This window comes from Mobula birostris, chromosome 7 (assembly GCF_030028105.1).
Source record: "Mobula birostris isolate sMobBir1 chromosome 7, sMobBir1.hap1, whole genome shotgun sequence".
Taxonomy (NCBI): domain Eukaryota; kingdom Metazoa; phylum Chordata; class Chondrichthyes; order Myliobatiformes; family Myliobatidae; genus Mobula; species Mobula birostris.
In genome coordinates this window covers 32,847,596-32,860,696 of record NC_092376.1, presented here as the reverse complement: position 1 = coordinate 32,860,696, position 13,101 = coordinate 32,847,596, and the positions used below count along the sequence as shown (strand labels likewise).

The 13,101-nt window shown below is 44.1% G+C and overlaps 1 protein-coding gene across 2 annotated transcripts in view; it reads right to left on the bottom strand.

The window, feature by feature from the left end:
* Positions 1-13,101, bottom strand: part of proser1 (proline and serine rich 1) — a 40,795-nt gene that overhangs the window by 12,047 nt on the left and 15,647 nt on the right. For both annotated transcript variants that reach the window (XM_072262861.1, XM_072262862.1), the window contains exons 8-9: positions 11,224-11,302; positions 11,037-11,123 (exon numbers count right to left, since the gene is read on the bottom strand). In XM_072262861.1, coding sequence (XP_072118962.1) covers positions 11,037-11,123; positions 11,224-11,302 — 166 coding nt within the window. The remainder of the gene's footprint in view (positions 1-11,036; positions 11,124-11,223; positions 11,303-13,101) is intronic.

Below are 13,101 nucleotides of genomic sequence, written 5' to 3'. Positions count from 1 at the left end.
GCTTTAGGTTCTCTTACCCTGGAAAATGACTGTGACCATTCACCCTATCTGTGTTCCTCTTGATTTTGTAAACCGCTACAAGGTCATCTCTCTGACTCCTACTCACCTCAGTAAAAACTCCAGTCTGTCCAACCAATTTACAGCTCCAATTCACCAGTCCCGGTAACATGCTCTGAATCTAGTCTGCACCCTGTCTATATTAACCACAAATGCACAGTCTTCCTAGTGCAGTCATCAACATCTTCTACAGCTGTAACATGATGTCCCAATTCTTATACACAAAACCCAGACCAATGAAGACAAAATTTCTTCACCAATCTACCAGTGCCTATATTTTGAGTGAACTATTGACCTATACCACTAAGTTTCTCATTCTACAACATTTTCCAGGATCCTAGTGCGCAAGTACGGCCCTGGTGTTACGTACCCAAATGCAAAACTTTGTTCTTGACAAGAGTTAACTTCTATTTGCCATGCACTGGCCCATTTCCCAAGTTAATCTAGATTGCCTTGGAAACTTAGTTAACGCTCTTCACCATTCACCCCTATATGTATCTGCAACCTTACTAACCCTATTTACAACATTTCATTCAAATTGTTAATAGACAATAGGTGCAGGAGTAGGCCATTCGGCCCTTCGAGCCAGCACCGCCATTCACTGTGATCATGGCTGATCATCCACAATCAGTACCCTGTTCCTGCCTTCTCCCCATATCCCTTGACTCCACTATCTTTAAGAGCTTTATCTAACTCTTTCTTGAAAGTATCCAGAGAATTGGCCTCCACTGACTTCCGGGGCAGAGCATTTCACAGATCTACAACTCTCCGGGCGAAAAAGTTTTTCCTCAACTCAGTTCTAAATGGTCTACCCCTTATTCTTAAACTGTGGCCTCTGGTTCTGGACTCCCCCAACATCGGGAACATGTTTCCTGCCTCTAGCATGTCCAATCCCTTAATAATCTTATACGTTTCAATCAGATCCCCTCTCATCCTTCTAAATTCCAGTGTATACAAGCCCAGTCGCTCCAATCTTTCAACATATGACAGTCCCACCATCCCGGGAATTAACCTCGTGAACCTACGCTGCACTCCCTCAATAGCAAGAATGTCCTTCTTCAAATTTGGAGACCAAAACTGCACACAATACTCCAGGTGTGGTCTCACCAGGGCCCTGTACAACTGCAGAAGGACCTCTTTGCTCCTATACTCAACTCCCCTTGTTATGAAGGCCAACATGCCATTAGCTTTCTTCATTGCCTGCTGCACCTGCATGCTTACTTTCAGTGACTGATGAACAAGGACACCCAGATCTCATTGTACTTCCCCTTTTCCTAATTTGACACCATTCAAATAGTAATCTGCCTTCCTGCTCTTGCCACCAAAGTGGATAACTTCACATTTATCCACATTAAACTGCATCTGCCCACTCACCAACCTGTCCATGTCACCCTGCATTCGCATAACATCCTCCTCACATTTCACACTACCACCCAGCTTTGTGTCATCTGCAATATGCTAATGTTACTTTTAATCCCTTCATCTAAATCATTAATGTATATTGTAAATAGGTGCGGTCCCAGCACCGAGCCTTGCGGTACCCCACTAGTCACTGCCTGCCATTCTGAAAGGGACCCATTAATCCCTACTTTGTTTCCTGTCTGCCAACCAATTTTCTATCCATGTCAGTACCCTACCCCCAATACCATGTGCTCCAATTTTGCCCACTAATCTCCTATTTGAGACCTTATCAAAGGCTTACTGAAAGTCCAGGTACACTACATCCACTGGCTCTCTCTTGTCCATTTTCATAGTTACATCCTCAAAAAATTCCAGAAGAATAGTCAAGCATGATTTCCCCTTCATAAATCCATGCTGACTCGGACCGATCCTGTTACTACTATCCAAATGTGCCACTATTTCATCTTTTCTAATTCACTCCAGCATCTTCCCTACCACTGATGTCAGGCTAACTGGTCTACAATACCAATACTCTGCAATCCCGTCTCCCTCAGATCCCACCGTCAGCACCAATACTCTGCAATCCCGTCTCCCTCAGATCCCACCGTCAGCCTGCTGTTGTGACTCCCGTCTCCCCTTCCCCCACCAATACTCTGCAATCCCGTCTCCCTCAGATCCCACCGTCAGCTCCTGGGCCCTCGGAGGCTCCATCTTCCTCTCACCCCAACCCTCCCCTCTCCATTGACACACCCAGCCTCCCCCCCCCCCCCCTCTGATCCCAGCTCTCATCCGTGCCGGGTCTTTACCATCCCCTCCGACCTTCAACTGTCGGAGGCAGAACGCTCTGTTCTCAGTAAGGGCCTCACGTTTGTCCCCCTTCGCCCACACCTCAGCGAGTTCCGTGTTCGCCATGATGCGGAACTTTTCTTCCGCCGTCTCCGTCTCCGAGCCTACTTCTTCGGCAAGGACTCTTCCACCCCCACCGATGACCCCTTCTCCCGTCTTCAACCCTCCCCTTCTTCATGGACACCCTGCTCTGGTCTTCTGCCTGCTCTGGATCTCTTTATCGCTAATTGCCGACGGGACATCAACCGTCTTGACTTCACCGCACCTTGTCCCCATTCCAACCTCACTCCTTCGGAACGCTCTGCTCTCCACTCCCTCCGCACTAATCCTAACCTTATTATTAAACCCGCCGATAAGCGGGGTGCTGTTGTAGTCTGGCATACTGACCTCTACCTTGCCGAGGCACAGCGACAACTCGCAGATACCTCCTCTTACTTACCCCTCGATCGTGACCCCACTAAGGAGCACCAGGCCATTGTCTCCCACACCATCACCGACATTATCCGCTCGGGGATCTCCCATCCACTGCTACCAACCTTATAGTTCCCACACCTCGCACTTCCCGTTTCTACCTCCTACCCAAGATCCACAAACCTGCCTGTCCTGGCCGACCTATTGTCTCAGCTTGCTCCTGCCCCACCGAACTCGTTTCTGCATACCTCGACACGGTTTTATCACCCCTTGTTCAATCCCTTCCTACCTATGTTCGTGACACTTCTCACGCTCTTAAACTTTTCGATGATTTTAAGTTCCCTGGCCCACACCGCTTTATTTTCACCATGGATGTCCAGTCCTTATATACTTCCATCCCCCATCAGGAAGGTCTCAAAGCTCTACGCTTCTTTTTGGATTCCAGACCTAATCAGTTCCCCTCTACCATCACTCTGCTCTGTCTAGCGGAATTAGTCCTTACTCTTAATAATTTCTCCTTTGGCTCCTCCCACTTCCTCCAAACTAAAGGTGTAGCTATGGGCACCCGTATGGGTCCTAGCTATGCCTGCCTTTTTGTTGGCTTTGTGGAACAATCTATGTTCCGTGCCTATTCTGGTATCTGTCCCCCACTTTTCCTTTGCTACATCGACGACTGCATTGGCGCTGCTTCCTGCACGCATGCAGTACTCGTTGACTTTATTAACTTTGCCTCCAACTTTCACCCTGCCCTCAAGTTTACCTGGTCCATTTCCGACACCTCCCTCCCCTTTCTAGATCTTTCTGTCTCTGTCTCTGGAGACAGCTTATCCACTGATGTCTACTATAAGCCTACTGACTCTCACAGCTATCTGGACTATTCCTCTTCTCACCCTGTCTCTTGAAAAAACACCATCCCCTTCTCGCAATTCCTCCGTCTCCGCCACATCTGCTCTCAGGATGAGGCTTTTCATTCTAGGACGAGGGAGCTGTCTTCCTTTTTTAAAGAAAGGGGCTTCCCTTCCTCCACTATCAACTCTGCTCTTAAACGCATCTCCCCCATTTCACGTACATCTGCTCTCACTCCATCCTCCCGCCACCCCACTAGGAATAGGGTTCCCCTAGTCCTCACCTACCACCCCACCAGCCTCCGGGTCCAACGTATTATTCTCCGTAACTTCCGCCACCTCCAACGGGATCCCACCACTAAGCACATCTTTCCCTCCCCCCCTCTCTCTGCATTCCGCAGGGATCGCTCCCTACGCAACTCCCTTGTCCATTCGTCCCCCCCATCCCTCCCCACTGATCTCCCTCCTGGCACTTATCCGTGTAAGCGGAACAAGTGCTACACATGCCCTTACACTTCCTCCCTTACCACCATTCAGGGCCCCAAACAGTCCTTCCAGCTGAGGCAACACTTCACCTGTGAGTCGACTGGGGTGATATACTGCGTCCGGTGCTCCCGATGTGGCCTTTTATATATTGGCGAGACCCGACGCAGACTGGGAGACCGCTTTGCTGAACATCTACGCTCTGTCCGCCAGAGAAAGCAGGATCTCCCAGTGGCCACACATTTTAATTCCACATCCCATTCCCAATCTGACATGTCTATCCACGGCCTCCTCTACTGTAAAGATGAAGCCACACTCAGGTTGGAGGAACAGCACCTTATATTCCGCCTGGGTAGCCTCCAACCTGATGGCATGAACATCGACTTCTCTAACTTCCGCTAAGGCCCCACCTCCCCCTCGTACCCCATCTGTTACTTATTTTTATACACACATTCTTTCTCTCACTCTCCTTTTTCTCCCTCTGTCCCTCTGAATATACCTCTTGCCCATCCTCTGGGTCCCCCCCCGTCTTTCTTCCCGGACCTCCTGTCCCATGATCCTCTTGTATCCCCTTTTGCCTATCACCTGTCCAGCTCTTGGCTCTATCCCTCCCCCTCCTGTCTTCTCCTATCATTTTGGATCTCCCCTTCCTCCTCCAACTTTCAAATCCCTTACTCACTCTTCCTTCAGTTAGTCCTGACGAAGGGTCTCGGCCTGAAACGTCGACTGCACCTCTTCCTACAGATGCTGCCTGGCCTGCTGCGTTCACCAGCAACTTTGATGTGTGTTGGTCTACAATTCCCTGTTTTCTCTCTCCCTCCTTTCTTAAAAAGTGGGATAACATTAGCTACTCTCCAATCCACAGGAACTGATCCTGAATCTATAGAACATTGGAAAATGATTACCAATGCGTTCCACAATTTCTAGAGCCACCTCCTTAAGTACCCTGCGGTGCAGACCATCAAGCCCTGGGGATTTATCAGCCTTCAGTCCCATCAGTCTATCCAACACCATTTTCTGCCTTATGTGAATTTCCTTCAGTTCCTCCGTTACCCTACGTCCTCTGGCCACTATTAAATCTGGGAGATTGTTTGTGCCTTCTCTAGTGAAAACAGATCCAAAGTATCTGTTCAACTCGTCTGCCATTTCTTTGTTCCCCATAATAAATTCACCCGTTTCTGTCTTCAATGGCCCAACTTTGGTCTTAACTAATTTTTTCCTCTTCACATACCTAAAGCAGCTTTTACTATCCTCCTTTATATTCTTGGCTAGTTTACCTTCGTACCTCATCTTTTCTCCCCGTATTGCCTTTTTAGTTATCTTCTGTTGCTCTTTAAAAGTTTCCCAATGCTCTGGCTTCCCACTCATCTTTGCTATACTTCTTCTCTTTTATTTTTATACTGTCCTTGACTTCCCTTGCCAGCCACAGTCGCCCCTTACTCCCTTTAGAATCCTTCTTCCTCTTTGTAATGAACTGATCCTGCACCTTCTGTATTATTCCCAGAAATACCTGCCATTGTTGTTCCACTGTCATCCCTGCTAGGGTATCTTTCCAGTCAACTTTGGCCAGCTCCTCCCTCATGGCTCCGTAGTCCCCTTTGTTCAACTGTAATACTGACACTTCTGATTTTCCCTTCTCCCTCTCAAACTGTAGATTAAAACATCATATTATGGTCACTACCTCCTAATCGTTCCTTTACCTCGAGTTCCCTTATCAAATCCAGTTCATTACACAACACTAGATCCAGAAATGCCTTCTCCCTGGTAGGCTCCAGTACAAGCTGCTCTAAGAATCCAACTCGGAGGCACTCCACAAACTCCCTTTCTTGGGGTCCAGTACCAACCTGATTTTCCTAGTCTACCTGCATGTTGAAATCCCCCATAACAACCGTAGCATTACTTTTGCAACATGCCAATTTTAACTCTTGATTCAACTTGCACCCTATATCCAGGCTACTGTTTAGGGGCCTGTAGATAACTCCCATTAATTACTGTCAGATTACTATCATCTTAAAAATATAGCAGGAGTTAAAGGGCTTATGTCTCAGCAAGATCTAAAAAAACTCATCCATGCATTTATTTTCAGTAGGCTTGACTACTGTAATGGCGCTTTTACAGGTTTATGTAAAATATCCTTCGGACAGCTACAGCTCATTCAGAACATTGCTGCTAGAGTCCTCACTAAGACCAAGAACGTAGAACATATGACTCCAGTTCTCAGATCCCTACCCTGGCTTCCTGTCCATCAGAAGATTGACTTTAAAATATTACTACTGGTTTGCAAAGCACTGAATGGTCGAGGGTCAAAATACATCTCCGATCTTTCACTGCATTATGAACCTTCCCGAGCTCTTAGGTCACCCGGGGCGTGTCTGCTTAACGTCCCCAGAACTAAACATGGCGAAGTTACTATGGTCCACATATTTGGGACTGCCTTCCAGAGGATCTGAAGTCTGCCCCAACTTAAAGCTCTTTTAAATCGAGGCTTAAAACTTTTCCTTTCACTGTAGCTTTTAATTAGAATCTCCTCCACTGCAACTTTTATTTCTATATTTTTTTGTGTGTGATTTTATTCTCTTTATAGTCTGTAATTTGATGTTTGATTTTTATATCGTTTTATTTGAAGCACTTTGTACTGCCTTGTGTTTGAAAAATGCTACACAAGTAAACTAGCCTTGCCTTTTATTTTTTATATAAATATCGCAAACTCTTGATTGAGTGCCAGTCTGTTTCTCACTCTTGGGCATCAGTTCTTCTATACGTAAATCCTCTGAAGCTTCATAGAACATAGAATAGTACAGCACAGTACAGGCCCTTCGGCCCACAATGTTGTGTCGACCCTCAAACCCTGCCTCCCATATAAGCCCCCAACTTAAATTCCTCCATATACCTGTCCAGTAGTCTCTTAAACTTCACTAGTGTATCTACCTCCACCACTGACTCAGGCAGTGCATTCCACGCACCAACCACTCCCTGAGTAAAAAACCTTCCTCTAATATCCCCCTTGAACTTCCCACCCCTTACCTTAAAGCCATGTCCTCTTGTATTGAGCAATGGTGCCCTGGGGAAGAGGCGCTGGCTATCTACTCTATTTATTTCTCTTATTATCTTGTACACCTCTATCATGTCTCCTCTCATCCTCCTTCTCTCCAAAGAGTAAAGCCCTAGCTCCCTTAACCTCTGTTCATAATGCATACTCTCTAAACCAGGCAGCATCCTGGTAAATCTCCTCTGTACCCTTTCCAATGCTTCCACATCCTTCCTATAGTGAGGCGACCAGAACTGGACACAGTACTCCAAGTGTGGCCTAACCAGAGTTTTATAGAGCTGCATCATTACATTGCGACTCTTAAACTCTATCCCTCGACTTATGAAAGCTAACACCCCGTAAGCTTTCTTAATTACCCTATCCACCTGTGAGGCAACTTTCAGGGATCTGTGGACATGTATCCCCAGATCCCTCTGCTCCTCCACACTACCAAGTATCCTGCCATTTACTTTGTACTCTGCCTTGGAGTTTGCCCTTGCAAAGTGTACCACCTCACACTTCTCCGGGTTGAACTCCATCTGCCACTTCTCAGCCCACTCCTGCATCCTATCAATGTCTCTCTGCAATCCTTGACAATCTTCTACACTATCTACAACACCACCAACCTTTGTGTCATCTGCAAACTTGCCATCCCACCCTTCCACCCCAACATCCAGGTCGTTAAAAAAATCACGAAAAATAGAGGTCCCAGAACCGATCCTTGTGGGACACCACTAGTCACAATCCTCCAATCTGAATGTACTCCCTCCACCACGACCTTCTGCCTTCTGCAGGCAAGCCAATTCTGAATCCACCTGGCCAAACTTCCCTGGATCCCATGCCTTCTGACTTTCTGAATAAGCGTACCGTGTGGAACCTTGTCATATGCCTTACCAAAATCCATATAGATCACATCCACTGCGCTACCCTCATCTATATGCCTGGTTACCTCCTCAAAGAACTCTATCAGGCTTGTTAGACACGATCCGCCCTTCACAAAGCCATGCTGACTGTCCCTGATCAGACCATGATTCTCTAAATGCCTATAGATCCTATCTCTAAGAATCTTTTCCAACAGCTTTCCCACCACAGACGCAAGGCTCACTGGTCTATAATTACCCAGACTATCCCTACTACCTTTTTTGAACAAGAGGACAACATTCGCCTTCCTCCAATCCTCCAGTACCATTCCCGTGGACAACGAGGACATAAAGATCCTAGCCAGAGGCTCAGCAATCTCTTCCCTCGCCTCGTGGAGCAGCCTGGGGAATATTCCGTCAGGCCCCAAGGACTTATCCGTTCTAATGTGTTTTAACAACTCCAACACCTCCTCTCCCTTAATATCAACATGCTCCAGAACATCAACCTCACTCATATTGTCCTCACCATCAAGTTCCCTCCCATTGGTGAATACCTAAGAGAAGTATTCATTGAGGACCTCGCTCACTTCCACAGCCTCCAGGCACATCTTCCCACCTTTATCTCTAATTGGTCCTACCTTCCCTCCTGTCATCTTTTTTTCTTCACATAATTGAAGAATGCCTTGGGGTTTTCCTTTACCCTACTCGCCAAGGCCTTCTCATGCCCCCTTCTTGCTCTTCTCAGCCCCTTCTTAAGCTCCTTTCCTGCTTCCCTATATTCCTCAATAGATCCTTGCTTCCTAAACCTCATGTATGTAGCCTTCTTCCACCTGACTAGTCACCCATGGTTCCTTCACCCTACCATTCTTTATCTTCCTCACTGGGACAAATTTATCCCTAACATCCTGCAAGAGATCTCTAAACATTGACCACATGTCCATAGTGCATTTCCCTGCCAAATCATCACCCCAATTCACAACCGCCAATTCTAGCCGTATAGCCTCATAATTTGCCTTTCCCCAATTAAAAATTTTCCTGTCCTCTCTGATTCTATCATTTTCCATGATAATGCTAAAGGCCAGGGAGCGGTGGTCACTGTCCCCCAGATGCTCACCCACTGACAGATCTGTGACCTGACCCGGTTCATTACCTAGTACTAGATCTAGTATGGCATTCCCCCTAGTCGGCCTGTCCACATACTGTGACAGGAATCCATCCTGGACATACTTAACAAACTCTGCCCCATCTAAACCCTTGGAACTAATCAGGTGCCAATCAATATTGGGGAAGTTAAAGTCACCCATGATAACAACCCTGTTATTTTTGCACCTTTCCAAAATCTGCCTCCCAATTCAATTAGATCTTATCCTGTTTCTCATTCCCACTGATATGTCATTCTCAATAGATCCCTTTGTTTGAGTTATATCATCTCTCTCCCTCATGATAAAACTCTATACTGGACACATGGACTTGGCCAGGTTTTGGGAACCTTGGTGATTTTTCCATCACAAAGAGACTCAGTGAGAATCAAATTATCATTTACTTAACTGTTTCAATATCCAGGACCACAGCAACATTTTAGCCGTTGCTCATGGGCAGCAAGTCGGAGACCTTACACCAACAGTAATATTTTGCTAATCTGCATTCGTTGTGAAAAATGATTACGGAAAAACTGCTAGATAACTAAATTAATCTACTTTGCTAAATAAAATCATAACATCTATGTATGTGTCAAGAAATGAGTCAAACATTTTTAAAAACAAACATTCTATTTACATTTTATTTTTTCACTTGACCCCACTCCCACATCCATTCCAAAAAAGTGAATTTCATTTTGTATCATGGATTTTTGGGTAGTAGTTTGTGAATTCTATAAGGGTGAATTTCCGTACTAAAGGCTGTAACCAAGGGAATCACCTGCACTTATAAACAGCACCACTAGATGGCTCTCCTAACTTGTCGTCATAACTTGCTTGCACTGGAGCTTAAAAGTTCTGACACTTTTGACAGTAGCACTAATAATCTTTTATCATTGCATGAATTCTGTAGGGTTGTAGACATTATTGGTGGCATATCTGAAAAAGAGATATCTAGACTGGTGTGACATTAAATCAAGACCTATTCAGTTTACTAAAAAAATCCTGCAATCAATTGACATTGCACTTTTCGGCCACCTCAACTATCATTAAAACAAATTATCTGATGTATGTAATTTTTTGTTTGTTGGGAATGTCTGTGCACAATTTGTCAGACTACCTGTTATCATGTTTATTAAATAATTAAGAAAAATTTCAAATGTAATTCTTCAATTGCAAAGCCCTTTAGGCATCTTAAAGTTCAAAGTCGAACTGTGAACGTCTTACATCTATCCATGGATGCCGTCCACATGTGAAAGATCAAAACAGTGTATCCACCAGAAGGTCTAAGCTCATCAACTTCTAATGTTGCTGCTTATTCTACTGAAAAGCTCAAAGACAACATACTGAAATGCTTTGAACAACAATGTATTTCTAAATGAGAACAATACAGCCCTTGCCGTTGGAAAGGCTGGAGAGGATATTCTCCATGCAATGGTGCGAGAGGGTTTCAACCAACAAAAGCCAAGATAATTAACAAAATAAGGACAGCACTGTTTAGTGTGCAAGACAGCCAGTATACCAGGCCAACTTTCTTAAAATGTGCCTATAGCCTAAATATGTAAAAATTCTCCTCCATAGACTTTGCAGAATCTCTCCTATAGAACTTCAATTCAACAAGTTCAAAATTGAATTCAACAAGTCTACAATGCACATAACAGATCTCCATATTCCTTGAGCTTTTGTCCCCCATTAAGAATAGTTAAGACTAGTTATTGTCTTTTCCATATTCATAAGTTGCAGTACAAATAATTTTAACTTAGAAGAATAATCACATAATTTCATCTAACTCTTGGAATGATAGAGGATGGAAACAGTAAATTGTAACATTCAGCAGCAGTGATACGTAGTATGTGCTTATCTTTAGCAATATGAATACTATGATGCTTCTTACTACCTAAATACCACCTTTTAGTCTCAGATTAAGAATTTCCTGTAATAATCTAAAATACATGCATTCTATACAGACCTTGCTGGGCAGCATACGCAGCTGGTGCTGCTACAACAGGAGTCATGAAACCACCCATTGGAACAAGGCCAGCAGTGTTATATGCACCTACAAGAAAACAACACACATACATTAAATGTGGTTTAGTGCAACATACGTATTACAGTTGAGGCAAATGGCTTAAGAAAAATGTTTCTAAAAATCTTACTTGGTGCAACAGTTGCATGTGGTTGGCAAGGAGGTATAGGGTAAGGAACAGGCTTGTGAGGATTATATGTTGCTGGAGCCTAGATGAGAGTAATATTCAGAAACAAATATGGAGAATTCACATTTTTGACTGAAGAAAAACAATTACAATACTTCTTTTTACAAATATTTTTGGATATTATACAGAAATAAGAGCAAAATATAAAATAAATACAAAATTGATCACTTTCACTGAAGTGTAATATAACATTAATCATTAACAAGTTGGCAAGTGCATTTGAAATCCAGAGATTCTTAGTTTAGAAAGTTGGTTCATACAGTTACTTCTTTTTCTGTTGCAGTCATACGCATCAAAGCTATAACTCTGGAGGAAAATACTATCAAACCTGTTGTGTTCGTTATGGGCGGGGGGGGGGACCACACCAGCAAGGCAGCCTCGCAGGCTATTCAACTGAACCTCATTGATAACGCTGTTTGTACAATACGTGTATTCCTCCCATGTTGGAGTGACTAACAGAGTAGCATAGGATTAACCCATTAACTACCAGAACAAAATCCGTTCATTGTATTTTTTATGGGTTTCTGTGTCTTTTATGGCTAATGAGCAAGTGAACACCCTACAGATAGTAAGTAATTCACTCCTACATGAAATCCGTAAGATGCAAGGGCTGACAGGAGAACTAAAGAACAGTGAGAAGTCAAAAGACGGTCTCAGCCCAAAATATCAGCTGTTAATTCCTTTCTATAGATGCTGCCTGACCTGATGAGTTCTTCCAGCATTTTGTATGTATAGCTCTAGATTTCCAGTATCTGCAGAATCTCTTCTGTTTATGAAACCAGCAAAAGTTTGCTTCATTTGAATTAACTGACAGCATTCTAGCGGTCATTGGCTTACTGGTTCATTCTTACCAGTGTCTGTTGACACCTATGGGGAGATTTTCCACTTGAATCAATCAAGCAGACATTCATATCTCCTAAAGGAAACTATAAAATAGAAGGCGACATAGGAACAGGTCATCCCATTGGCCTGAAAATACTGTGTGGTTGAAGAGAATATAAAAGGGAAATATGTAACAAATGAGGAAGAAAGGGAAGATTGACGAGACTCTGGAAGAGACTTTTATATTTCTGCCTGACACAAGTGAGGTACTGGATGACTGCAGGATAGCACACCTCATTTTCCCTTTATATGAATGGCCCCTGGTAGCCTAACAGCAGTAGTAGGGAAGAACTGGAAAAATATTTTGAGAGAAAGAACTAAGAACTTGGAAAGGCAGGAGTACTCAAACACCACCAATGTGGCTTTGTCAAGGCTAATCCTGTCCAATTGATACAGAATTTTTTTTTGAAGAGGTAACAAATTGTACTGATGAAGGGGCTCAGCTGGAGGATTATTTGTAGTTCTGTTCACTGAGGGATTTGACAGTGCTAGAGAGGATAACGAGGAGATTCACCAGGATATTACCTGGGATGGAGCAGTCGATTTATGAGTAGAGGCTGAAGAACATAGGTCCTTTCTCCCTGGCGCACAGGAAGTGAAGATGGGACACAACTGAGGTAAATATTATGACAGGGTACAGATAGGTAGACTAGATGAAATTTTCCTCATGCTAGAGATAAAATTAATCAAGAGGGCATAGCTTTAAAGAGGGAAAAAAATTAGAGAGAATATGATGAAGACCTTCTTCATCTGGACAGTGCCAAGTACATGGAATACACTACCTGACAGTGACTGAAGTTGCATGCAAAACGTGTCTAGATGAGCACAAAGGGCTATGGACCAAATGCTGAGTAATGGGATTAATAGACAGCCTGCTGTCTAGCACAGATGAATTAAACTAAATGGCCTGTTTCCATGCCTTACTCTTCTTTGATTTTG